The following is a 23268-nucleotide window of genomic DNA, read 5'->3' as shown; positions in this document are numbered from 1 at the left end:
ATCGGTCATTCGCTCGTGTGCTCATTCTCGTTTAGACTATACTTAAGCACTGTTTAAAACTAAGAATCTTAACAACAAGCGCAGGCAGGCTAGAGCTCTGCGGGGCTTGAGACTTGACTCGGAAGATGTCCGTGGGGCTTATTGACGATTGTAACCAGCAAGTTTCGTCAGTAATGTATGCTCTCAAAGAAGGAAAGTCACTAGTTGTACTCGGGAACAATATTCTCAACCGGACATGCCTCCAATGCACTTCCATATCTGCTCTTCACATCTCGCCACTCCGGCCCTCCGCGCTCCTGACTGATGACACGATATCTCCTCTCCCCTCCTACCACTCTGCATATCAAGGCGTTGTTAGCCGAATACCTATTCCAATGAGAGAGGTCACCCGCAACAATATATTCTAGGGCCTTAATCCCATTTGAACCAAAGGCCCAATTCGCAAACTCTCGGAAGCTTTGTTGCAAAGGTGGTGTTTTCCACTCTCTTCTCTCTCTCACAGCGGTTGCGAGCTCTTCGAGGCTAAGATATACATCTTCTTCGGCATCGTCGTTGAGTGAGTTGCTAGTCTTTGTTGTGTCGTCGATGGGCACACCTTCATTCTCTCCTTCAGTGATCTTGAGTTCTAGGGCGTGATTGAAGACCCAGGATGCACTGGGACCTGAACTCATTCCTGTGTGTCGAATGTGAAGCACTTTCAGTGACCGCTTGGCCACGAAGGGAAGCAGAATGTCTTTCTGCAGTTATTGTTTAGAATTCACATCCTAATAGTAATTATGGTCACTTACAAGGTACTTCGGTGCACATGCCAACCCAATGAACTCTAGGTTGAGTCTCGAAAGCGGATTCTGCGAAGGGTCTTTCCGAATACAGTTTCGGTCCTCAGACGATATCCCTAAATCCGATGAATCTCTACCCAAGCGCGAGTTCAACAGCTCTTCATCCTGGTCCGTGATCCTCTGATGATACACAAATCTTTTCAGGCTTGCCGCATGGCCCGCGACATGTTCCCAGAACTGAAGAGATGACGTCGGACCGCATATACTAACGGTAAGTTCTTCGAGTCCCTTGAAGGAATCGATAAATTCAGTGATGGTGGCGGCTTTGCTCTTTGCGGTTTCGTGCGGCGTATCTAGGTAGAAGTCCAGTATTTCGAGAGTCTTGAGTTGAAGTGGCGTTTGCGATTCCATGATGCTAGATAGGAAGGGCATCCAGTACGCGCACATCCTCAACGACAGATGCCTGAGAGCATTAAGGTTAATGGAAGAAGCTGTGACCTGTATACCAGTGTTCTCATCTCTCAAAGGGACCCGGGTGAATTTTAGACTCCGCAAGTTCGGAAAGCATGTCCGTTCAGCTGCTTCCGAAGCAGCCCCCTGCAGACCAAACATCTGCCGAGCAAGCATAGTACTCGCTGGTATCTTATCCCATACTTCAGGGTTATCTTCGTGATGAATCACCGTGGACTCGCGACTCTCTCGATCTTGAGACCAGCCCTGCAGCTCCAATTCCAGTTCCTCCAACTGCCTCGCATTGGCCTTAACAAGGCTAGCAATGTTGTCAAAATGACAACCCATAGGTGCTTTCCAGATGAGTCGTCGAAGGTTATGGAATACCGAGAGGTCTATGTCAGCTGTTCGGCTCCAGCGGTTGAATCGACTACAGAAAGGATCCGTGACGAGGCTAAGACTCTGGATGGAGGAATGCTTCAGACTCAGAATCTCGAGAATCTCAGAGGGTATGCACGATGTATAGTTCCAACTAGGATCTGTTAGAAAATGCCCTCTGATACGTATGCCTCATACCTGAAAGATTCGAGTTGCCCGTCCTTGAAACGGTTAAGCAATATCACAGCCCTCTGCGCAAGACACTCAAACTTCACGCGAAGAAGCTTTCCACCCTCAAGCCCAAAGCTATCTCCCCTAGCCTCCCAAGTATACTGATGAAGAGGGACTTTCTCGGTCCAGTTGCCCATGTAACCAAGCCAGTCACTCGCATGGATACATCGTTTCGGGTCTGCGTCGACACCAGGATCAAAGCGGAGCTCTCTCGTATACTGAAGACAAGGCTGCGATGGTCCATAAGGGCTTATGCAATGTCGCTCGCTCTCGGGATATGGCTGAATCGTCATGGAGCGCCAGAGTTGGCGAAAAGCTACTTTATGTAGCCATTTTGCCGTCAGCGAGAGCCGCTGGAGGTCGATACCGTTCAGCTATCACTGTCAGCCAGTATTGATATGTATCAGTGAACTATATACCTTGTCGCAAATATTTTCAAGGATTTCTGGTGGAAGAGATGCTAGCATTTTGGCAGTCGTATCTACAAATTGATGCTAGGTTTGAGAACCGTCATCGATGACGGGAGAGAATAAATGACCCAATATCTCACGAGACGACTGACCACCAACTTCACCCTCACGCATCCTCCCCATATCAAAAGATGACGTGCGTCAGCACATTCTCATCTCAGCACTTGAAACCCCTCAGATTCAATCATTTTGACTGGACATAGTCATCAGAGACTATCACGCAGCAAAGCTCCTATTTGCCTAATATCCAAATATGGGCCAAGTGGCACGAATGGCGCAAGAAAAAAAAAATGGCTTGGATTGCATAAATTACGGGACAGGTGGCATTGGTCTGGATGAATGGAGGCATAAGTGCTGGGGCGAGTGTGGAAAAATGCAAAAATAGAATTTGAGCTCCCCGAAACCTGGATCGAACAAGTGACCTTTCGGTGTCAGATTAACAATTACAGCCGAACGCTCTTCCAGCTGAGCTATTCGGGGAGATCTCCGAAGCGGAGGAATAGCTATTGGTGACAGCAGAGCCATAGACTATAGTATATATAGATATGTCTCGCTTATTGCCTCTGTCGCTGTCCTTTCCTTTTCTCAACCCCAGTGATCATCTTCACGTGCATAATTGTCTTCACGAGGCAGATTATCGGAAAACTCAGGTCTTAGTCTCTTATCCTAATTAATATGATAAATTACTTCTTATTCCCTTTGAAGTCTTCTCTACAACTAATTAATTCCGAAGCGCGGGTATCAAGACATTAATGCCTTATCATTCAACAACCTACCCTGGGTATCATGATGAATTATTTTCTGTCGCTCCAGTGACTTTTGATCGCGTCCAAATGCTCTTTGATCGACGGACTGTCTTCGGTCTCCCCACCGACATCCATTTTCGACCTTATCCTCCCAACAAGTAAGTCGCGTGCAATCTTTGGTGACGCAAGCGACAACTCCTCGTCCAGCTTTGCCTGGCTGATGACTTTGCCATTGCAAAGTTCCTTGACAAGACTGTCAACCAGGTGCTGACAATTATTCGATAGCAGTTTATACCGAGGATTCAATCCGATATGATGCTGTCCTACTCCAAAGTCAGTAAACGCTCCCTCCTTCTCTATGCAAATAAACTCACCTATCGCTTGAATCTCCTCATGCGTCTTGGTCGTCTCGCCAATATAATAACACGAACTCCACGTCTCAACAAACTCCTCCGTAATAACAGCAACTCTGAAGTAATTCTTCCCCAACATCGTCAACTCCAGCCGATCGCTCATTAAATCATAGCAATAGCACTTCCCCAGCCCTCTATCAATAACGCAGACTGCCCAATGACTCACGCTATTCAGACTCATGCCGACATGTCTCGCTAATAGTTTATAGCTTGACTGTGAGACTTCAAGTACGCCAAAGGAGATGGGCGTTGTGACGAGGAATACTGCTCTTTGAGTTTCGCGCGGGTTGCAGCGGAGAGGTGCCATTTCGAGCGCTGAATCGCCTGTGACTTTACTCGTGACGAGAGAAAGAAATTCATTTCGCTGACGGATTTCTTCAGCGTGTTTCGCAAGCCATGCCTCTTCCGCCTGCCGTCGCTTTCTCTCATCCCTTTTAACAATCAGTAACTTATCCCACCAGTGGAGCTTTTCGGAAATCACCATTTTTTAGAGAGGTTCTGATAAACAGCCTCACCAGCTGAGGCGAGCTTGTTCAGGGCCTCCAGTCCCATTTTTTGCTATAACACTACCATATCGCGGTGCTTTGTTTGTTAATTCGCGAACGAAAGCCGGAAATTATTGAGGATTGAAATGTTGGCCTGCGTGTTGTTTTTAGTAGAAATTTTGGGGCGGTAAATTTCACAGCCACACGGATATGCCGGTGAACTACAGTGGTATCCACGCTTGGCATCATGCGCCTCTTTTGCGCTGCACCTGATGACGCGTGACTTGTTCAGAATGGGCTGAAAGTCACTTGTGACGACATAAAATTAACGTAGGGCTGTCTTTGAGGCGCAGTGAATGATCTACATTCTTTATGACTTCTATTAATTCTTCTACAAATAATTGGCGATCGCCGCTTCATTCCAGCAACAGAGGAATCGCGCGCCCGATGTCGCCTTGAATACAAGTGCTCAGACCCTCATTTTCCTGCTCCCATGGCACCATCGCCTCTGGGCCCATGCCAACACGAATCAGCTTGACTCGCCCGTCACTTCGCATCACCAAATCTTCATTCGGCCATCGCAATACTCCAGGCGTATTCATTCCGACACCAAGTTCCAGAATCACCAAATTCTTCTTCTCTCTTAGAACCCGAGATTTCCATGCTTTCCATTGAGCTTCGCCTTCTTGGTAGGGCACTTGATTGAACCACGAGCCCGCTCGAACGCAGATACTCATTTTCGAGCCGCAGAACCGGCAGAGAGGAATTTTGCTTGAATCCATCAGCTTTTGCGTCGCCTTATCAATGTGAGGCATTGCATCAGCTACAAGAGGAGCCGATGACACGACAGCGTCGACTCTGCAGTTATTCAGGCACTGTAAATATCCATACGAGCCTTGCGGCGTAGAAAGTCGCTCTTTCGACCAGCCATTGGCGAGAAACAGCCCGTCAGCATTTGACGTGCGCACAAACGCGTCTTGCCCAAAATTCCTCAGCCATGGAATCAGAGTTTGGTAAGTCGGCGTGTTTGACCAGTTCGCTACCATGTTTAAATGAGTGAAGAAATATCCCCATCGATGCTCCTCCGAAGGCCAGTCGTTGAAGCCAAAGACACTGTATAGTGATGTCAAACCAAATTTGAGGCATCCTGGGAAGTTCCTCTTGAAGAGCTCTCGGGAGTGATAGTCCAGGCCTTCTGCGGCTGATAGACCTGCGCCGGCTGTAACGAGGACAGCGTCTGCTGAGGATAGCCACTCGCGTGCTAAGCTGAGAGAACCTTGCGGCGTATTTTCGACGGGCGAGATCGATTTTGTAGGTGAAGGTCCAAGAACTTTCGAGTACAGCTCGGTATCTGATTGGGTGAACGTGTTGAAGATAACGTCTGTAATCGTCGTTGACGGATGCTTCTGAAGCCAGGACGTGACGGTTGACACTGCTATCTCAGCTGCTTCATCGGCTGGAAATGCAAACAAGCCTGTCGAAATGCAACAAAGAGCAATAGACTTGCTACCATCTTCGTCAGACGGTAAAAGCTCCAACGCTTCAAGAATTGACTCATAGCACTTCGCCAGTTGCCTTCTCTCGGTCTCTGTAGGTGAAGCACCTCTCTTTAGCTGTGGCCCAACGGTATGCATTACTGAAGAAGCGAAGAGAGCATGACCTTCAGTGACAAGTACCTCTCCAGGCTCAAGCTCTTTCCCTCTGGCCTGCATCCGCTGGAAGCACTCTTCCCGTAGCCGTGGTCCTGCCTCAGCATGGATGATGTTGTCGATACATCGATGAGTTGGTTGAAAACATCCCAGGCCCTGACTGTTCGCGGCATTGGTGATGGCTGTTACACCAGTCAAAGTCGTGATATCGCCTCTCCAGAGATGGATCCTCGTTGCCCCATGATCGCCATGTTTGATTAAGCGCGAAGGCGACAGTGAGAAAATTGGAGTAAGGATCTTATGTTGCCGAACACGCGTAAGAATAAAATCGATATTTTGTAAGAGATCCTCCGGTAGAAGCGGCAAAGGCGGTCGCACGCACAGGCATTCTCGGAGCAGTGCTATCTTTGATGCTGTTTCAAGATGGCTTAGATGTTGTTTATAGTGCTGTAAGTTCTCATCATCGGCAAGAAAACTGGACCCATTCTCTATAACATCGTCTATGAGGCGTGTAAGAGTTGTGTCTAAGACAGAGGCGGTTCCTGTGAGGGTTGTTCTCATGATGATTTTGTTCGACTGTAGTTGATTTAGACTGCATTCAAATGCAACCCGGGAATAATTAAGTAACTGGCCAAATATATAGCATCACAATCGTATGATGGGAAAGGAATAATCAGCACTGACAAATTTGATCCTTTGATGAGGTTTGCTCTTATCCCACTCGGATAATGTGGGATGCCCGAGTGGGATAGATTGCGAATCTTGAGGTTGATCTCCCTCTATATGCTATTCTAACACTAAGGAGCAATAAAACTATTGACGCTAAACAAAGTTGCTAAAAAAAGAAAAGAAAAGAAAAATGAAACGAGTAAACTAAAGGCAGACTATGCTATGCTAAACCTCCTTTAAGTACTTTTGTCACTTAGGATGAGGTCTTACGGTTTCTTGCCTGCTTGACGCGTCGCGATATTGTCAGTACCTCCGCGCAAAAGTCATCAAAACATCCAAAACACTTGTTTATTCTAACACTCAAGTACAATCTCACAATGCAATACTCCGATGGAAGCACCACATGTAAGTCGGGCAATTGCACGGACGGAGAAGTTGCACTTCATGCAGCCATGGTGAGCTACATCGTCTACCCGACTCCTCCTTAACCTGCTAACCACCTCGCACACCAGCACTTGCGATTTGGCACTCGAACTATTCAAGCTAGTGGAGCTGCATCAGATCATGCTCATCTCAACGTCCTACGACTGAGAATCCACAAGAGGTTCATTGGGGAATAATCGAATCCTTCTTCAGGATTATATCGAAAGCCACTGGTTCATGGCTGCAGAGCAAATTCCCCGAGTGGTTCTTACTAGACAAGATCGTCTTAAAACGTCAAAAAGAGAACTGGGAAGTGGAAATTGACCATGAAGTCATCGCGTACAACAGACTGCGACCTATTCAGGGCCTCACAACCCCCAAGCTCTACGGCAAGATTCAGTATGCAAACTCCCGTGCCCTGATACTCTCAGACATCGGAGGGTCTAGCCTCTCAACACCTGATGGCGCCGTCCTGGATGAGCAAGGTATTGAGCCCCTGTTGCATCAAGCCTTGAGTTCACTCAATGAATATGGCGTTTGCCATGATGGTGTTCTATTACCAAGACGGCCTGTTCGAAGATGAGAAAATGTCTATCCCTGGTAGGGGAAAGTCCACTTCTCGATCAGCCCAGTATATATGACAACAGTTTCAAGCTCGTACAAAATCTTGATTAAGTGTGTGAATTATAGTAACCCTATACAGCCAATGGCATTCTTCAGCCGCACGTATACAATCTTTAGGTGCCTATCAATCCGAACAGAACCCTCTTCCTTCCCCGCCACCGTGGCATCCCATGTCCTAAACCCCCAAATCAGAATAGAAAAATCTTCATTATAACGGAGAGACTTACCGCCTATCCTTGCCTGCAATCAATGTTGCCCCACTGGTTCTTAGTAGCCCAATACCAAGAATCCATGACCGATCGCGCCTCACAACCACTTCCAGTAGTAAACGCCCAAACGAGGGAAGAACCGCTGTTGTCGTAGCCACAGTACTGGTCGCTCACATCAGCGCACTCAGGGTATTGACCGAGGTTAGACCAGAGATTGCCGCAGACGGCATCGGCATTGGGGACCCAGCTGTTGGACCAAGCCTCGTAGCGACGGGACCAGTCGTTGGTGAGCTGATTGGTGCAGCGCTCGTTGGCGTGAACGTGGTCGGTCACGAGAGCTGCGAGGAAGACTGCGGTGATGCCGGTGAAACGCATGGTGAAGAATTGGTTGAGAGTTGTTTGGAGGAGTAGCTTTGAGTAAGTTGATTGAAGATGTTATAGAAGACTGAAGAGAATGTGTGTGAGTGATGATATATTTTCTAGACGAGCAATAGACTGATATTTATATATAATGAGATATCAAGACAGGACATAGAACGCAGAATTGAGTCGCTTGATGTGTTATTTACAGCTATGACCTGTGGCTGAAAGCTTGTACCCCCGTATAACTGCAACCCTTGCAAAGGCTCAAGAGTAAAGTCGGTAAGATGCTTGGACCATTCATGAAGTCCAGTACCACATTAGAAATAAAACCTGTGGCTGAAACTTATTTTCACCGTCTATATCTTGGGCATTAAAAAGCAATTACTTAATTTCCTAGCCTCTGGAGTAGTATCCGAGCAAGTTCTAAATTTAATTCTTAACTGCCGATAGTCACCTGAGCGGCAGTTACTACTTGTTAAGGTTTCGTACTTATGGTTTTATTTGCTTATGCTCTTAGTTCTTGTCTTGGATTCAATTGTTCCGCTTTATCCGAAGACAAAGTCTTCGAAGTCTGTTGAGATTAGGTAACTCAAGCCACTGTACTACTTACGGCAGATTTATTGAGTTGTAGCCTGAGTTTGACGGTTTAAAGTATAAATCGTGCTCTGGGAATGAGGATCTACAGAACCTCGTAATCTATACTACAAAGCGTAAAAGCTAGGCAACGTTTCATGCCCGTGATCTCCGGTCGTGTTGTTCTCATTAAGTGGTGTTAGGGAAGATATCAATGGTGACTTTGGATATGATAAAATACAATCTTGCGCTATGCAGTAAAATCTATAAAATAGCAAAAGAATATTCCTCTAAATATACCCAAACACTACCTAAACAGCACCGATGCTAACTATATAAAGACTGAGTAAAGTTGGCCGTAATCCTTTTCTTGCGGTTATTAAAATGTCTAATGGTCGCCAACTGCCCAATCCCCGCAAATGGTCCTCCAGCACTCATACCCCGGACATGTTTATTGTGAGAAGAATCGCACCGACTAACGACCTTCTTCCTCTGCTTCTTATTACCGTGCATATATGTCTCTGAAAGCACTTGCATAACGACCCGCGCAAGCCACCAACAGTTATGCCATTGGATATGATACTGCGGCTCTTCGTTGTGCACTATCAGTATGAGCTTGGCGACGTTGCTCAACCGTGCCGCGTTTGTGTCCAGGTCAGCCTCCACGAGAACCCTATCATCACAGATGAGGTTTTCTCGGGATGGTGCAAGAGTTACGACCAATTGTGCCTGGTCTGTCAGAGCGTTACTGGCTCCGAGCCTACAGGTAGTTCACCCATGCGTTCAATCCGCATCCAGGACAGTTTTCCATCGTTGGTCTTGACGCACATCAATAAGTATTCATGCTCGATGATGCTTTTCTCTTGGAGCCAGACGACTTTTGTAACGTAACCGGGAGTTGCATGGTTGATGATGTGTTCAATAAGAGGGCGATTGTTGTTTCGCCAGATCTGGGCGCCTTCGCTCTGTAATTGAGCTTGCAGCGATGAGCCTTGTACCAGACTGGGTAGCGGCGGTCCTCTCAATCTGCTGTTTGACATTTTGATGGGGACTGGAATGATAATCTGTATGAGATGATTGATGTACAGTGTTGAGGTGTGAAGGATAAGAGTTTTGGTCCAAAGTGATGGATCAGGGATGCTGTATCAGCTTATTTAATATTGAGATTTGGAGTAACTGGGAAGTTACTTACTTTTATATTTCAATGTTTGACATAGTTTCACAACTGATCAGAGTCACTGGTTGAATCAATTATCAATCAGCACAGCCTTATGACACTCCGCCACACGGATGGCCAATCACGTCTTACCCTGTAACTCCAATCATATCCTGGTATGTCCGTCGGACTTGACAGTTTGCAGCCCCTCGCAAGTCAGCAAGCCCCCCTGCATCCAGTAGGCTTAGCGCTCGCACTCGGTTCAATTGTTTCAGCTAACCCACCCTTCCAGAACAGCGCCTACTAGCACAGCTGATAATTTCACCTCCATTGGGGGCCAAATTATGGGTGGTCAGAGACAGGGGCTAAACAGGTTTCTCGATGTCAAGGATAGGGCGAAGCCTTACTCGCCTACGGATTAGTATTCGTCAGCAGAATCTCAGGGCTGAGTAGGGCGTGTAATGCAACTCATTGAGCAGAACATTTGTAGCTAAAAGTATAGCAGAGGATTTGCATATATATCTTCAGACTATCACTGCTTTGCAAGAGACAACTACTTAAACTTAAGTATTATTCATATAACATCACTATACGCCATGTCCGCAAAAGTTCGAACCGACAAACCCGCTATCAAAAGCGCTGCCCTTCCCCATAGTATCACGAACGCTGAGGAATATCGAAAAGACACGGAAGAACTCTCCCGGGAGATATTGTATCATGTCATTCAACGACTCGAAGGCGGGCCGCAAGCTTCAAGACAAGACTCCATCGACTCATCAAGCAAAAATAACAGCGACGACCTCGAAGTCTTCCGTTTCTTCGTCGTCACAATGATCGCTATCTCTGTCTTCGGCGCCTCAACCTTCGCCGTCATCGTAGGAGAAATGACCGACCCCGCAGACATTTGGGACCCAGAACCGCCAACCTTTACTCTCAAAACAGTCCGGCTGTTTCTCGCAGTATCATGGCTCGCGTTTGCCGTGTCCATAGCTTTGGCTGGTTATAGCGGGAGTTTTCTTGCGCTGATGCGACAAAAGACAAAGGGTGAGATTGATGAGGAGACGATAAAGAAGTGGACGCCTGCTGGGCTTGTTGTATCTGCAGCATTGCATCTGCTCATTGTCACGGGGTTCTTTTTTATGGCGCTTAGTCTGGTGGCATACGTTGGATCGTTTGGTTGGGTTATTGTTGGGTTTTCTGGCTTGATGTATGTTGTAGTTTTGTATCTGCTTGGTGCGCAGTTTCGAGCCTTGTGAATTGATATGTCAACTGGGCAAGCCATTTTATAGCATTACGGATACTTACGGCATGGCTCTTAGATTAGACTCTAACTATGCTATTCATTACTTTCAACTTATGCTTACAATGGATGCTGTCCAGGATTGCGCATGTAGGTTGAAAATAAGGCTCACGAGAGAAGCACCCAGAGCCATTCAGCAGAACACTGCAAAATCGCCCTGCTGACAGTACCACCAAATTGAACTGCGGTTGGCCCTGCCATCCATAGAGATATTATTATGTGCTGAGTGACTCACAGAGCCCATGTTATCTACGGAAAGTATGAGAAGAGTACTGTGCTATGAAGGAAAACCGATATTTGAACGTACTCAGGCAAAGATATCTACCAGACAGGATGCTTCAAAGGGCGAGCGTCCAGATGATGAGTAAATAATACGGCCGATGTTTCTTCCACTGAGACGAGACAGCCTAACTCGACAATAAGAAGATCCTAGAGAAAAGGGACTGACGATCGCTTAGAAGAGAAGAACATCAGCTATAGTTGTGGTTTGAAATAATTACTGAGAGAATTCCAGGTGCAAGCATGATGTCAGTTTGATCTTACTGAACTACCGGGAAAACTAGTGATTACTTAACTTGCTTTCAGAACGACTCCAGCCTCGAAGCGCCGCGTTCAAATAATTTCTTCTAGTCCTTGTTATATCTTTAATAAGTGGCTTGCCATGAATGATTTAATTACTTTTACAATAAATAAACTTCCTAAGATACTTATTATAAAAGCTAGCAACCAGTAGATTGATGGGGTATAAACTAAGAATCCTCAATAAGAGGGATTAACTACACAAGTTGACCATTTTGCACCCATATTCATGTAACATGAGACTTTAGGCCCTTACATGAACTTGTGGAAGAATCGGCGCCAAGCGGGCCATGAAGCGACAGTAGCACGGTAAGCGTTGATCTGGTCCCAGTCATGCTCACGAAGACCGGTGTCAAGGTCGATCTTGTCAACTGTAAGCCACTGAGGTCGTTTCCAGAAGTAGCCAATGATCCAGAAGACGGCGACGACAGGGATGGCAAGACAAGCCATAAAGAAGTCCTCAGCGTTGCCGTATCCCTCCTTGGTTGGTGGGCAGATAGCGACAAAGAGCTGGCAGCCCAGAATGGCGAAGCAGAGAGCAAGACCCAACCAAGAGCCCCAAACGCCACCAGCAGCCTTGAAGGGAATCTGGTCGAGGCTTCTGCCTTGTTTCTTCCAAGCGGAGCGGAAACGGATGTGAGCCTACGATTTGGTCAGTGAAACGGATCAAAAGGAAGACTCGAGGTTCAAACTTACGTAGCAGATGGAGCCCCAAGTGAAGAGAGCGGCGAGGGCGGAGACAGCAAGGAGCCAGTCGAAAACAAGACCACCAGATGAGGCGAGGACAACGTAGGCGAGGGCACCCCAGATGAGGTTGAAGACGACAGAGACGAGAGGTCGTCCTGAGCGATCAATGTATGTGAAGATCTTGGGCGCGTAATCTTGCTCGGCAAGAGCAGTCAGCGTACGGGAGCCACCATAGACGGCAGAGACACCGATGGAGACAACGGAAACACAGATGACCAGGTTCATGAAGCTGTCGTAGCCCTTAAGACCAGCGTCCTTGGCTGCGAGCACAAAAGGAGAGGTACCGTCCTTGTAAGGGTTGGCGCTGTTAAGGAGACGCTCATCCGTGGAGCTGACGAGCATACCGACGAGGGTGAGACCGATGATGTAGAAGCTATCACGTGTTAGTAAGTTGTGAGAGGATTGGGGGATTGGTGGAATTACAGGGTGATACGCCAGAAGACCTGCTTGATAGCACCGGGAAGTGCCTTGGCGGGGTTGCGAGACTCAGCAGCAGCGAGACCGACCAACTCAGTACCGGCGAAAGAGAAGGCGGCTGTGACAAAGACACACAGAGCCTCGGGATCGTTCTGGAACGCGCCGGGATCATACCAGAGCTTGGCGCCCTGATATGTGTCGAAGTCGCCGGAGGAGGGACCGCCACCACAGATAAGAATGATGGCGACAATCATGAAGATGACAATGGCAGCGAGCTTGAAGACGGAACTCCAGAACTCTTCCTCGGCATAGCCCAGGGTACCAAAGATGTTGATGACAATGATAAATATCCAGAAGACGGTGATCCAGACAGCTTCGTTGATGTCTTTGTTCCAATATTGTACGGTGAAAGAGACGACTGTTAATTCGAGCGGCAAGACGATGACCCATTGGAAGACCTGGAAATGTCAGCGTCTCAATTGCGCGACGCGGGATCAGCAACACTTACGTAGTTCCAGCCCATGGCGAAGCCCCAGGATGGATCGATGAAGCGAGTAGAGTAGGTATAGAAACCACCAGAGACGGGATACATGACAGCGAGCTCACCGAGAGCGTGGACGACGTTGAAGATCATAATACCAGCGATAGAGAAGCAGAGGAAGACGGCGCCGGGGCCGCCCTTGGTGAGAGCGCCACCGGAACCGACGAAGAAACCAGCACCGATTGAACCTCCAATGGCAATCATGTGGAGATGGCGCTTCTTCATGGAGCGATCGAGTTCGACGACGCCAGTGCCGTAGTCGCCTGTAAAAGAGAATTAGCGATCAATTGGCAGTGGTGGACAGTGCATGCGACTCACGGCGCTGGAAGGACTTGAGGTTCAGACCATTGCGGGTCATGAAATCCTCTTCACGGAAATCATCGCGAACGCCCTCAACATCACCAGTGAAGGTATCCTTGGTGTGCACCTGCCCATGGCCATGATCAGGCGACGGCGGCGTAGCGCTGCCCACGTCGATCTTCTCCTCCTTAGAGGTCATTGTTACAGAATTAAACGAAGCTGTGTGAAGATGTGGAAATTGGGAGAGGGAATGAAACCTGACGAGCTTGGAGAGAAGTGGGAGGGAATGGGAGTGGTTTTTATCTCCGAGGAGCGGAGACGTACGGTTTTTTGTGTTACAGGTTGCAGGGGAGTAGCTACACCAACACAGGCGATGGCGAAAAGGGCAGGAGATGGGGTTTGGAATTCAGAAGGTGGTGGGTTAACTCGTGTAGCGTGCCAAGACAAGACATGATAAGCATCAAAGAACGAGACGAGATGGGGGAGAAGAGAAGCTGCCAAGTAGTTCTAGACGAGGCAAATGGAGGGAGACTGCAACATCCCTTGAACATGGGTTACGCCCTGTTGGTGCAGCTCTCCAATATGATTACAGCTGTTGGGTTGTATTTCTGTCGATACTGCATGTTCCATGTCTGTCGTGTCGTGTAAATAAACCATGCCTCGCCTCTCTCAGCACATGCTACAAGTTTCCCCAGGAAGCTTTGACAATTTAGTCAGTCAATGACTAGCCGCTGATTTACAGTGATGACCCGCCCCGCACTTGGCAGTGCTCTGTGCACTATCCGACATCCGCTCACGAACATTATGATTGAGTTTGACAGTAACCGTCCAACGCGTGATCAAAAATCTTGTATGCAACGGACATGATACTGAGAACGGAAGGTGCAACGATCGATCTTCTCACTGGAGGGTTGGGCGTGTTGGGGTCCGGCTTGGCGCATGTCTTGGTCTGATTTGGGGTTCTCACTGCTCTCACTCTCATGCAACAGGTGGACGGTGGCGCCCAGTCTGGTGGGTTGAGAGCGAGCTAAACAACAAGCTTAAAATGAGGTATGGGTATGACGCGCTGGCTTTTGTTTGCTTTCAGTCGTTTTAATCGAGTGGCGAGCAATCATTCTGACAATGTTGCACAATCTCTTGACCGTTGAGCGTCACAGTTACTGACTGTTACCCCAAAACTCGTCTCCAAAAACCACAAACACAAAATCGTAACGCCCAGCTTTCGCCGAGAAATCTGTCAAAAATCCCGAACGCTTGGGGCCTCCGACGCCAAGGGAATCTGTATCATCTTGAAAGGGAAGGAGATAAAAACTTGGAGGTTATTCCCAATCATCAGCTAACGTTTAGGTTGGTGGCTTGGGTACCTGGCTTTTGCCTCGGAAGGTCAGCCAATTGTGCTGAGATGCATTATCTCCATCCTCATTGAGACTGGGTCGTTCAGATTGAGCCGTGAAAATCCGGGGATGGGATCGGGGAAAGTGGAATTTATTACGTTAAATATTGTTAGAGTTGACGCAGCAACTGGGGCCGTTGATGTTTAAATTACAGCGTATTATATTGGTTGGCACTTGAGTCAGGACAAACACTCCTAAAGACAGTCTCAGTTCATCGCCACGCCTGCATGCATTCTCCTAATTGCAACAGACCAGAACAAAAGATCATTCCATCCTCAATCTCCAATCGCCCTTATCTCTTGGCCAACTCCAAACCCGTAAGATTACCACCGCAATCTCTCACCATCCAACAACAACCCTTCTCCTCAGCGCCAAGACAGCCGAGTAGTCTTGGCAGTGATAAAAAACCAAGAATCGAACAAAAGCCCAAATTAAAACCCAATGGGGAATGTCCCGCGGTTATCCCCAATGCCGCAAACCAATAACATCGCCTCTCAGTGAATCTCCCAGTTCTTGGCAAACAGCTGGTCGGCCGCACGTAGAAAGCCACTTACTGTAACACTAGCAAAAGGGCCAAATGTCGCTATGACAAACGGAAATCCCAAACTTGGGAATAATCTACGTCAGAGTCTGGGGAAGCTTTGCGGGGTAAAAAGCACAGTGAGAATGGCATTCGCCGTTGTGAGCGACACGGTAATAATAAGGACAGAGAGGAGAGAAGAGTCGCGGTCAAAATAAGAAATCGCCGTAGCGGATCGGAGACATGGAAGGGCCCTGCTGTCATCACTTAAAAAAAATCGCACCCGCACGAACTTTTACCTTTCGGACAGAACGTCCCCTTCTGGAACGGCAGTCAGAATCATACCACCCATTCACGGCGCAGCAGTTTCACAGGGGGGGAACGCAAGGTTGCAGCCGATAAGACCTCTCATTTGTTTATCTAATGCTGCAAAAGAAAACCCCGGCTGAGCGAGGAAGCTAAGGTATTCTTAGCTCATGGGCCTTCTCGTCGTCTTCGAATGGAGACTCGGAGCGATTTTCTTCCAGGACCGGTTTGCCGCGCATCTGCGCCCAGACCGTTTTGTACACGGGTTTGGCGAATAGCGCGTCCATGTCTTCGAGGGTAATGCCTGTGAAAGTTATGCGTGTCAGCTATAGAAAAAGTCTAGAAGGATGTTTTGGTGTAACACACCTTTTGTTTCGGGGACGAAGAACGTCGCCCAGATTCCCATACATACGAGAATTGAGCTGAAGAAGAAGTAGGCGCCGTAGCCCAAGTCTGAAATCATGTAGGGTGTTGAGCGCGCGATGATGAATGATCCGAGCCATGTGTCGGCTGTGGTGATGGCTACGCAGAGCATGCGAATGTCGAGGGGGAAGATCTCGGACGCGTAGGTCCACGTGATACCCTGCCATGTCGCACAGATGATGATGGCGTTGATGTAGACGCACACGATGGCCAGGTATCCCCAGCCATCGCGGTTCACAACGCCAGCTGCAGCTGCAGCAGCGGGATCGGCTTCCATCACGTACCCGCCGATATACCACATGGGAATACAGCCGAGCGCAGCGCCCCAAATGAGACCCTTGCGACGACCGACCTTCTCAACGACCCAGAAGGTGAAGAGAACCATACCGAGGGTTTTGGAGATACCATAAAAGCCAGTGGAGAAGAGCTTCAATGAAGTACCAGGAATTCCAAGACTCTCAAAGATACGGGGCGCGTAGTAGGTAATGATGTTGACACCAGTGAAACTCTGCAGAAACATGAGAGCCATTCCAATACCCATGCGGTTACGCACGCCCTTCTGGAAAAGCTTCTTGAACTGCTGCTTCTTGCTCATCTTATTCGTACTGCGCTCCTCAACCTGCGCACGAATATCACCCATCTCTCGACGGACATACTCATGCTCTGCCGGAAGACCTCTAATCTGAGCGAGAATCTTCTCCGCTGCCTCAAAGTGATCACCACGCGCCAGCCAGCGCGGCGACTCAGGACACCAGAGCATACCGAGCGCAAGTCCCAAGCCCGGCAGAAGCTGCACCGCCAGCGGAACAATCCACTGGGTCTTGGTGTTAACGTCGATGGTGCGGTCAGTAGCGTAGTTGATCCAGAAGCCAAGCATACCGCCACCCTGCGAGGCGATTTCGAAAATACCGACAAGACGACCTCTGATGGACGGCGGAGCTGTTTCACTGATGTACACGGGGACAGTGAGGGAGGATGCTCCGAGGCCGAGACCAGCTACGGCTCTTCCGCCGTAGATCATGTTGAGGTTGCCGTTTGCGGCCGGTCATGAGGGCGCCGCCGAGGAAGAAAGACTAGGGCTGCGCCCATGATGGTCTTTCTACGACCCCATTTCTCAGCGATGGGGAAGGTGCACAGAGCACCGAAGAAACAGCCAGCCTAGACTTGTTAGAGAGGCCGGCAGAGAAAGACAGGAGAGGAGAAGTGTACCTGGAAGGTGGAGACGATGTTTCCCTGGATGGTGTCGCGCTGGGTCTTTTCGACGAGGTCAAGGCCAAAGTCCCTCATGAAAGAGGTCAATGCCATGGTACCTATCCCTGTCAACATATACTTCCAACAGCAGGAGTGAGTAGTACAAACCTCCAATAACAGAAGTATCATATCCGACTGTTCAGATCAGTATATTACCTCCATCTTCACAGCTTCAGAACTCACTGGCGAGGGCGGACATGCTAGCCACCGTGGCAATCAGGTGGATTCGCCAGTTCCGCACCTCAGGCGGATCATTGGTGCCCGACGCATGAGTATTCCAGCCCATAGATTATCGAAATAAAAGAGGTTGTTATAGTAAATATCAAGATGATAAGATCAAGATGATAAGATCAAGATTGCTCTCAAACACAAAAAGCTAGCAAGCGAGTAGATAACTGCGAAAGTCTCTGTCCCCTCTTCTGAACACGGGGGCACTGCGGCCTTTTTATCTTCACAATGACGATGAAATTCATCCTCCTACGCGAATGGCTGGCCGTTGGAAAAGCTCGGGGTCTATTTTGCTCCACTGGTTTCCCCGTGGGGTAGGAAAACCAAGGTAACCCTGGGATCATGAGTGTGAGTGTGGAGTTGCCAAGATTGGATGAGGGGAAGTTTGAGGGTGCACTTTTCCGTGGTGAGGAGGGCTGGAGATTGCATTTCCGTGCATACTTTGTTCATACAGGTTGCAGACGTTGATATCATCTCACCATTGTTGATGACGTACGTGGAACAGTCCCCATCGATACGCTCAAAAGCAGGCTTTTCACAGAGGTCGAATATCGAGCCTTTTGCTGCCAAATAGTAAAAACATCTCTCTATTCAATATCCTCTCTCAAAGTCCTCTCCCCGCCAAGTCCCTCAAACATAAGGGTCTAATTGCCGTGCTCTTGGAGATCTACCAACCGGCCCGCCATTCAGAGTTTAGCTCCCGATACAAGCTTCAAGCATAAAATTAAGCGTTGCAGGCTCCGCTCCAACACCATTGGTCGTCGGCGAACAGAACTATGCTCCGAGACGCATTCTTCCCCGCTTGAATCAGTCGATTGCTTATGGCGAATACTACCCTGTGCTTTATTTTCTTACAGGGACTTTTACAAGCGTTCACTTGGCGCCAGTAAAGGCCTTTGTATATGAGTTGTTATGTGAACTAAGTTACCTAATTGCCTCGGCGTTGCAACGACTGCCGATCTTGGCTGTTGCTTATCGTGGAAGGGTCTTGTTGTCCCCAAACTGCAGCCTGGCCATCGTGTTGTACGACTGGCTAGTTTTACGCACTGAGATTACCTGTTCGCTACACAGCCACGCTCTGTTTGCTCGCGTGAGAAGTCATTATTCGGGACAACTCGGATGCTGTCGTCTGAACCCAGCATGATTGCAACATAGATCTGTAACCGAGCCCAGGATCATCACGTTGTTGTTACATCCCCACACTCATGGCCCCATATCCAGAATAAGCTTAAATCACTTGGCGCCAGTAAACACTCCGGAGAAGGTCAATAACCTGGTTGAGTCTGTGGAGATAACTTCGGAGGATCGGCGTTTAAAGGAATTACCCCACGGGGATATCGTCGAACCGACGTTGTTAGTGTCTGATAGCTTCATGTTACGGGCGTAAAGAGTTGTGAGTTGCGGAAATCAGTATCCGTCGTGAGTCATTCATCATCAATTTGGTTGAGTGTGCAGCATGGATGCATTAGTCGTAGGATGTAGGTAGCCGCACTAATATGAACCGCCTTTGACTGCGGACCTCTGATAGAAACATCTTCTTGTCTTGACTTCTTGGCATCCTACTACCTGGGATCCTATCTGTGTCCTATTCTGTAGATAGGCAATCCTTCACTCTCCAGGCAAAGCTGGTTCCGGCGAGGAGCTCTGCCATCGACTGGTAGAGTTTTGGTAACAAGGTTTCGACAGCGAGTTTGTTCACTTGGATTTCCTCTCATCGATTTGGCTGGGGGTGTGACGCTGTAAAAAAGATCACTCGTCGGGAACCTGGTCTTTGGCGCTTCTGCGGCTCAAGACCTTGGAGATCCTTACCATTCTCACTATGGCGATAGCCTGATCAATTCCTTCATGAAGGTCTTTAGTCTCGCCTTTAACAGATAAATCTAGGGCCTTGATTCTGTGCCCCTCTTCCTGCGCCTTGTGTAGTCATGAGAAGAACGGCATGAGTCCGGCCGGCCCAGGATCGTAGGCTATGGCGTGAGAACTAACACTCTCAGAATCTCTAGTAATGGCTCATTGTCTTTGCTTGACGAGAGAGTAGTTGGGCGCAAAGATGTTATCTTGGGCACCCCAGAGGGCCTGGTTCTATTGACATATTTCTGTCCAACAGGGAGTTAGTCACTCATATCTGCTGTAGCACCTTGGCCAGTGAGTGACTAGAACATAAGCTTTCAGTTTCTTATTGTTCCAGCAAGTAACTGGGGTCATGGTTGGATCGAACAACTGGACGATATGATGTCGAAATCTTGGTTGTAGAGCCCATGTAAGAGCCTGTAATCACCGGAGCAGTATATATCATCCAGCACAAGATCACCACCAGTAGCCTAATAAGTCCAATGTACAAAGCCTTCACACCTTATGACAAGTTCATGTGATAATATGTTACTCTGAAAGGCCAGAGGCGTCCAAGCGGCCGATACGAAGCTACTTCATGGGATACAGAACCTTGATGCACTGAACCACTGTCCGGACATACCTGCAGGGCCTAGCACAGTATTTGGCAAATAAGCCCCGAAAAAGTTTCCATTCGAATCTGATTTCAACTCACCAGGGACGGTTCCGTTCACAACTCCAACTTGGCTTCATCGTCTCGTGTTTGGCGAAGGCAGCACGCCTGGACTGCCTGATAATACTGCTTGATGCGCTCTTTAGCCGTATGGAATAAGACTATATTGGATTACAACGTAGATTCTTTGGTCGATTCCCATTCCTACTATTGTCTATTTATTTGCCTTGGCGTGGAGGATCCCTTCCAGGGCCTTAGTCAAAATGCTCCAGGGGGAAGGAATGAGGCTCAGGGCGGGAATAGTGGTGGGAAAGGGAGGCTCAGTCCCTCAAGCTGATGCTATCTTGGTTTCCGGATTCTTATTGGTCAACCGTCAAGGGCACAGAAACAGTCCCCAAGATTTCAGGAGGCTGAGAGACTCAGCAATTGTGTGATTGTATCAATTTGCCTATGAGATACATCAACTTTGAATCGATGATAACATGATAAGATTCAGTGCCCGAAAATGATAAGTTGGTTTGAGACATTTTGAGACAACTAAACCTGACCAGGGCACCCGGTGTGTGTCTTTACCTTTCTCATTGTACAGTGATCGGAACTCACTCGACCAGGTTGTCAAGACAGCCCATGATTCGACTCACCAGTTTTATGGTGTCAGGGTGCTGGTGCGGATCAGATTCCACCCTCATTGGTGAAAAGGAAGTTGATCTTGGTATCAGAAGATATGAGACGAGACTTCCGCGAATGCCTGAATGGACCACTGGCCTGGCCTAAAGATATCGGGACAAAAATGAAATCGTACAAGGCTCCTGGAAATGTGGCCATAGCCCAATCGTCGTGACCTCCGGTAGCTGAAACAAAGGCAATCAGAGTTCCACAACATTCAACTTTCACACTTTGAGAATATTCGCGAGGCTCGTCGCAGTATGGCATAAAGACGATGTACTTGGCTGCCATGACGCCTATTGCCGAGCTTAGGGTGAGCGGGATCATGTCGATGCCTAAAGCGAGACAGAGATGAGTCTCACAAGGTCGAGGAATTTACAATGCCGATGAGCCCCTCCCCATGACCTGTGTCTAGAGTGGAAACTGGGACATGCTGTCAGGGATTGGCTACAGGTCTGAGATGGTGCGGAGTCTGCGCGGCGGCTGGCCATCAAAGGAGGCCTCGTATATATCTAGAGTCTAGGTTGTGAGGATGACGAAGGCGCATTGGGGCTTCTGAGGATGTGTAGTTGGGCTGTAACGTCTGGTTTGGTTGTTGTAGGGCAACAAGTGGGCTTGGTGACCCACAGAGGCCCGGTAGATCAACGGTGCGCTGGTTGACCGGAAAAGGATTTAGAATTGAGGTAGACAGGAGGAAGGGTTGGGAGGGCGGGAATGGAAATACGAATTGTGAGCAGGGGGTGTCCATAGACGCACTGAATAACACGGGTAATGTACCTATTTCAGTACTTCAACAGTTCTGTGACAACACGTTTAACCACATATCATCCCACCCCTCATACATTTGCTTCAACTTCCCAAGCTCCTCCTCAACAGCCCGCCGCTTTTGCCGTTCCCTTTCACACGTTGCTCGCTGCTGAAGCACGAGTCGAAGCAATTCCTCTCGCGGACAGCCCTGGGCGTAGTCACTCAACTCCCTCGCCCCCATTTTATCGATGCCTTCCGCCAGTGATTGGTCCATCGCTTGAGTTCCATGTACGTCACGCAAATGGACCTTGAGGTTGTCCTTTCTGGAAAACCCCTTGCCTCCACGACGACATCCAGGCACTTGGCAAACGTATGGTCTCCTCCGGTCATGGATGCTGGACTGATGCCGATTGACGTCATTTTGGGAACCAAAGGAAAGAGTACAATCGGAACAAAAAAACTTCCGAGTCCTCCTTTTGTCAATCGTCCTATTGTAAATCAGGATTCAAGCATTATGGGTCGACGAAAAAGGATCCAGACCTCAATCTTTTCTCAGAAAGTGGTTCCTCTGCGTTTATCTGCAAGTGGTGTCCGTGTTCCATCACTTCGCCCCCATCATTTGGGAAGTACTGAAGCGTGGGCGGGTCATCGTAACGTTCAGGCTGGTCGAGAATGCCCGCGCCGTGAAGCCATTCGGTGTTATCGAAGAGATCGAGATCGGGAAACGAAGTGTCATCTAGGCCCCGTCAGCGAGAGCGCTGACTTCAAGGAGCAAGGGTGAGTGCATACTGGTAGCGCGCGGACGTGCGCGTTTTGGAGCAGAGCCGCCGCAATCGCCCCCATCTTAACATAAATAACTTCACTGGCAGCGGGGCAGATGGGGGGATTGCAGCAGCTATGCTCCCGCACGCTCGCTCGCAGTGCCTACTTAGAGATGCAAGTAGGGACATTGGCAAATCCCGCTGCCTTTTGACCATGAATATCTTACTCGTTATGAGGTCCCCTGACGACGTAAAGGACCCGCACGTTAAGTTTTTGGCGGCCATTTTTTTCTTTCTAGGATAGTAGATATTTCGAGGTGATGGCAGAATAATGAACAAATCCGAGTTGGTTGGAACTACCCGACTGATTGTTGGCCGTATGGTTAAACTTGGGCTGGACGGAATTGACTGAAGAGTAAAATCGATTCTGCTCAAGGTTGTACGCGTCTCTTTATACCACACTCTTCACCGAAGATGTAATTCGCAGCCTGAAAGTTTCAGGCAAAATCAGGCAAATGCGAGGCGGCCTTCGTGCATCAGCTGACATACAACCCTTGGACACTGTGCATGTACTCAATTGGGTATTAGACACGAGAATAGGTCACGTTCAACATCATCTATGGCATTGGTGGAACAGATAGCATGTAGGAGGGAGAGAGCAAAGAGCGAGGGAATTAAAATAGAACTGGGCACGCCCTGAGAGCCCCGCATCCCTGGGCACTTGCAAGGTAATTTGTGAGCCGGCCAAGTATATAGTACCTACCCTGGGACCTCTTGTCGCTGAACTCCCTGCACTGCTGCGGCCCGGTTCGAGGAGCATGAAGGCATGTCCACAGATCGCACCCTTGTCGACCAGTCCGCTGCCAGTTACTTCCTCTTTGGCTTTGATACTCACTCATTTCTGTACTCTCGTTAATATCTTCTAGGTATTACTACCTCAAGCAATATCGCCAAACTCAACCTTTAA

General features: G+C 48.5%; 12 protein-coding genes and 1 non-coding gene across 15 annotated transcripts; 2 read left to right on the top strand and 11 right to left on the bottom strand.

Moving 5' to 3' along the window:
- Positions 1 to 200: 200 nt before the first annotated feature.
- Positions 201 to 2305, bottom strand: FOXG_13635 (uncharacterized protein; the record flags this gene model as incomplete). The annotated part of the gene is made up of 4 exons (XM_018393624.1): positions 201 to 737; positions 789 to 1761; positions 1806 to 2212; positions 2258 to 2305. The coding sequence occupies 4 exons, from the start codon at positions 2303 to 2305 to the stop codon at positions 201 to 203; spliced, it is 1965 nt and encodes a 654-aa protein (XP_018252924.1).
- Positions 2306 to 2702: 397 nt separating this feature from the next.
- Positions 2703 to 2788, bottom strand: FOXG_21223. The gene has a single exon. It is a non-coding gene; the product is annotated as a tRNA-Tyr (tRNA).
- A 140-nt stretch (positions 2789 to 2928) lies between these two features.
- FOXG_13634 (uncharacterized protein) lies at positions 2929 to 4129 on the bottom strand. 2 transcript variants are annotated; one of them, XM_018393622.1, is made up of 3 exons: positions 3949 to 4129; positions 3429 to 3898; positions 2929 to 3377 (listed from the first exon to the last, which is right to left on the bottom strand). In XM_018393622.1, the coding sequence occupies exons 1-3, from the start codon at positions 4017 to 4019 to the stop codon at positions 3103 to 3105; spliced, it is 816 nt and encodes a 271-aa protein (XP_018252922.1). In that variant the 5' UTR covers positions 4020 to 4129; the 3' UTR covers positions 2929 to 3102. The 2 variants fall into 2 exon arrangements, with proteins under 2 accessions (XP_018252922.1, XP_018252923.1); XM_018393623.1 differs by having other exon boundaries at positions 2938 to 3377; positions 3429 to 4111.
- Positions 4130 to 4298: 169 nt separating this feature from the next.
- On the bottom strand, positions 4299 to 6255 carry FOXG_13633 (uncharacterized protein). Its single transcript, XM_018393621.1, has one exon. It carries the CDS (start codon positions 6160 to 6162, stop codon positions 4369 to 4371), a length of 1794 nt encoding a protein of 597 aa, XP_018252921.1. The 5' UTR covers positions 6163 to 6255; the 3' UTR covers positions 4299 to 4368.
- Positions 6256 to 6647: 392 nt separating this feature from the next.
- Positions 6648 to 7451, top strand: FOXG_21222 (uncharacterized protein; the record flags this gene model as incomplete). Its single annotated transcript, XM_018401533.1, has 3 exons — positions 6648 to 6725; positions 6783 to 6816; positions 6873 to 7451. The coding sequence occupies 3 exons, from the start codon at positions 6648 to 6650 to the stop codon at positions 7274 to 7276; spliced, it is 516 nt and encodes a 171-aa protein (XP_018252920.1). The 3' UTR covers positions 7277 to 7451.
- Positions 7312 to 8014, bottom strand: FOXG_13632 (uncharacterized protein). The gene is made up of 2 exons (XM_018393620.1): positions 7545 to 8014; positions 7312 to 7492 (listed from the first exon to the last, which is right to left on the bottom strand). The coding sequence occupies exon 1, from the start codon at positions 7899 to 7901 to the stop codon at positions 7548 to 7550; it is 354 nt and encodes a 117-aa protein (XP_018252919.1). The 5' UTR covers positions 7902 to 8014; the 3' UTR covers positions 7312 to 7492; positions 7545 to 7547.
- Positions 8015 to 8639: 625 nt separating this feature from the next.
- On the bottom strand, positions 8640 to 9673 carry FOXG_13631 (uncharacterized protein). 2 transcript variants are annotated; one of them, XM_018393619.1, is made up of 2 exons: positions 9291 to 9605; positions 8681 to 9196 (listed from the first exon to the last, which is right to left on the bottom strand). In XM_018393619.1, the coding sequence occupies exons 1-2, from the start codon at positions 9500 to 9502 to the stop codon at positions 9142 to 9144; spliced, it is 267 nt and encodes an 88-aa protein (XP_018252918.1). In that variant the 5' UTR covers positions 9503 to 9605; the 3' UTR covers positions 8681 to 9141. The 2 variants fall into 2 exon arrangements, with proteins under 2 accessions (XP_018252917.1, XP_018252918.1); XM_018393618.1 differs by having other exon boundaries at positions 8640 to 9673.
- Positions 9674 to 9835: 162 nt separating this feature from the next.
- On the top strand, positions 9836 to 10874 carry FOXG_13630 (uncharacterized protein; the record flags this gene model as incomplete). Its single annotated transcript, XM_018393617.1, has 2 exons — positions 9836 to 9856; positions 9911 to 10874. The coding sequence occupies exon 2, from the start codon at positions 10215 to 10217 to the stop codon at positions 10872 to 10874; it is 660 nt and encodes a 219-aa protein (XP_018252916.1). The 5' UTR covers positions 9836 to 9856; positions 9911 to 10214.
- Positions 10875 to 11549: 675 nt separating this feature from the next.
- FOXG_13629 (uncharacterized protein) lies at positions 11550 to 14142 on the bottom strand. Its single transcript, XM_018393616.1, has 5 exons — positions 13521 to 14142; positions 13170 to 13465; positions 12668 to 13119; positions 12194 to 12617; positions 11550 to 12139 (listed from the first exon to the last, which is right to left on the bottom strand). Exons 1-5 carry the CDS (start codon positions 13699 to 13701, stop codon positions 11750 to 11752), a joined length of 1743 nt encoding a protein of 580 aa, XP_018252915.1. The 5' UTR covers positions 13702 to 14142; the 3' UTR covers positions 11550 to 11749.
- Positions 14143 to 15874: 1732 nt separating this feature from the next.
- FOXG_13628 (uncharacterized protein) lies at positions 15875 to 17166 on the bottom strand (the record flags this gene model as incomplete). The annotated part of the gene is made up of 2 exons (XM_018393615.1): positions 15875 to 16026; positions 16089 to 17166. 2 exons carry the CDS (start codon positions 17164 to 17166, stop codon positions 15875 to 15877), a joined length of 1230 nt encoding a protein of 409 aa, XP_018252914.1.
- Positions 17167 to 17312: 146 nt separating this feature from the next.
- On the bottom strand, positions 17313 to 17682 carry FOXG_13627 (uncharacterized protein; the record flags this gene model as incomplete). The annotated part of the gene is made up of 3 exons (XM_018393614.1): positions 17313 to 17455; positions 17505 to 17531; positions 17580 to 17682. The coding sequence occupies 3 exons, from the start codon at positions 17680 to 17682 to the stop codon at positions 17313 to 17315; spliced, it is 273 nt and encodes a 90-aa protein (XP_018252913.1).
- Positions 17683 to 20799: 3117 nt separating this feature from the next.
- On the bottom strand, positions 20800 to 21120 carry FOXG_21221 (uncharacterized protein; the record flags this gene model as incomplete). The annotated part of the gene is made up of 2 exons (XM_018401532.1): positions 20800 to 20978; positions 21024 to 21120. The coding sequence occupies 2 exons, from the start codon at positions 21118 to 21120 to the stop codon at positions 20800 to 20802; spliced, it is 276 nt and encodes a 91-aa protein (XP_018252912.1).
- A 932-nt stretch (positions 21121 to 22052) lies between these two features.
- FOXG_21220 (uncharacterized protein) lies at positions 22053 to 23200 on the bottom strand (the record flags this gene model as incomplete). Its single annotated transcript, XM_018401531.1, has 2 exons — positions 22053 to 22276; positions 23065 to 23200. 2 exons carry the CDS (start codon positions 23198 to 23200, stop codon positions 22053 to 22055), a joined length of 360 nt encoding a protein of 119 aa, XP_018252911.1.
- Positions 23201 to 23268: the final 68 nt, after the last annotated feature.

The sequence above is a fragment of the Fusarium oxysporum genome, chromosome 10, assembly GCF_000149955.1.
Source record: "Fusarium oxysporum f. sp. lycopersici 4287 chromosome 10, whole genome shotgun sequence".
Taxonomy (NCBI): Eukaryota; Fungi; Ascomycota; class Sordariomycetes; order Hypocreales; family Nectriaceae; genus Fusarium; species Fusarium oxysporum.
This window is presented reverse-complemented; position numbering and strand designations above follow the sequence as displayed.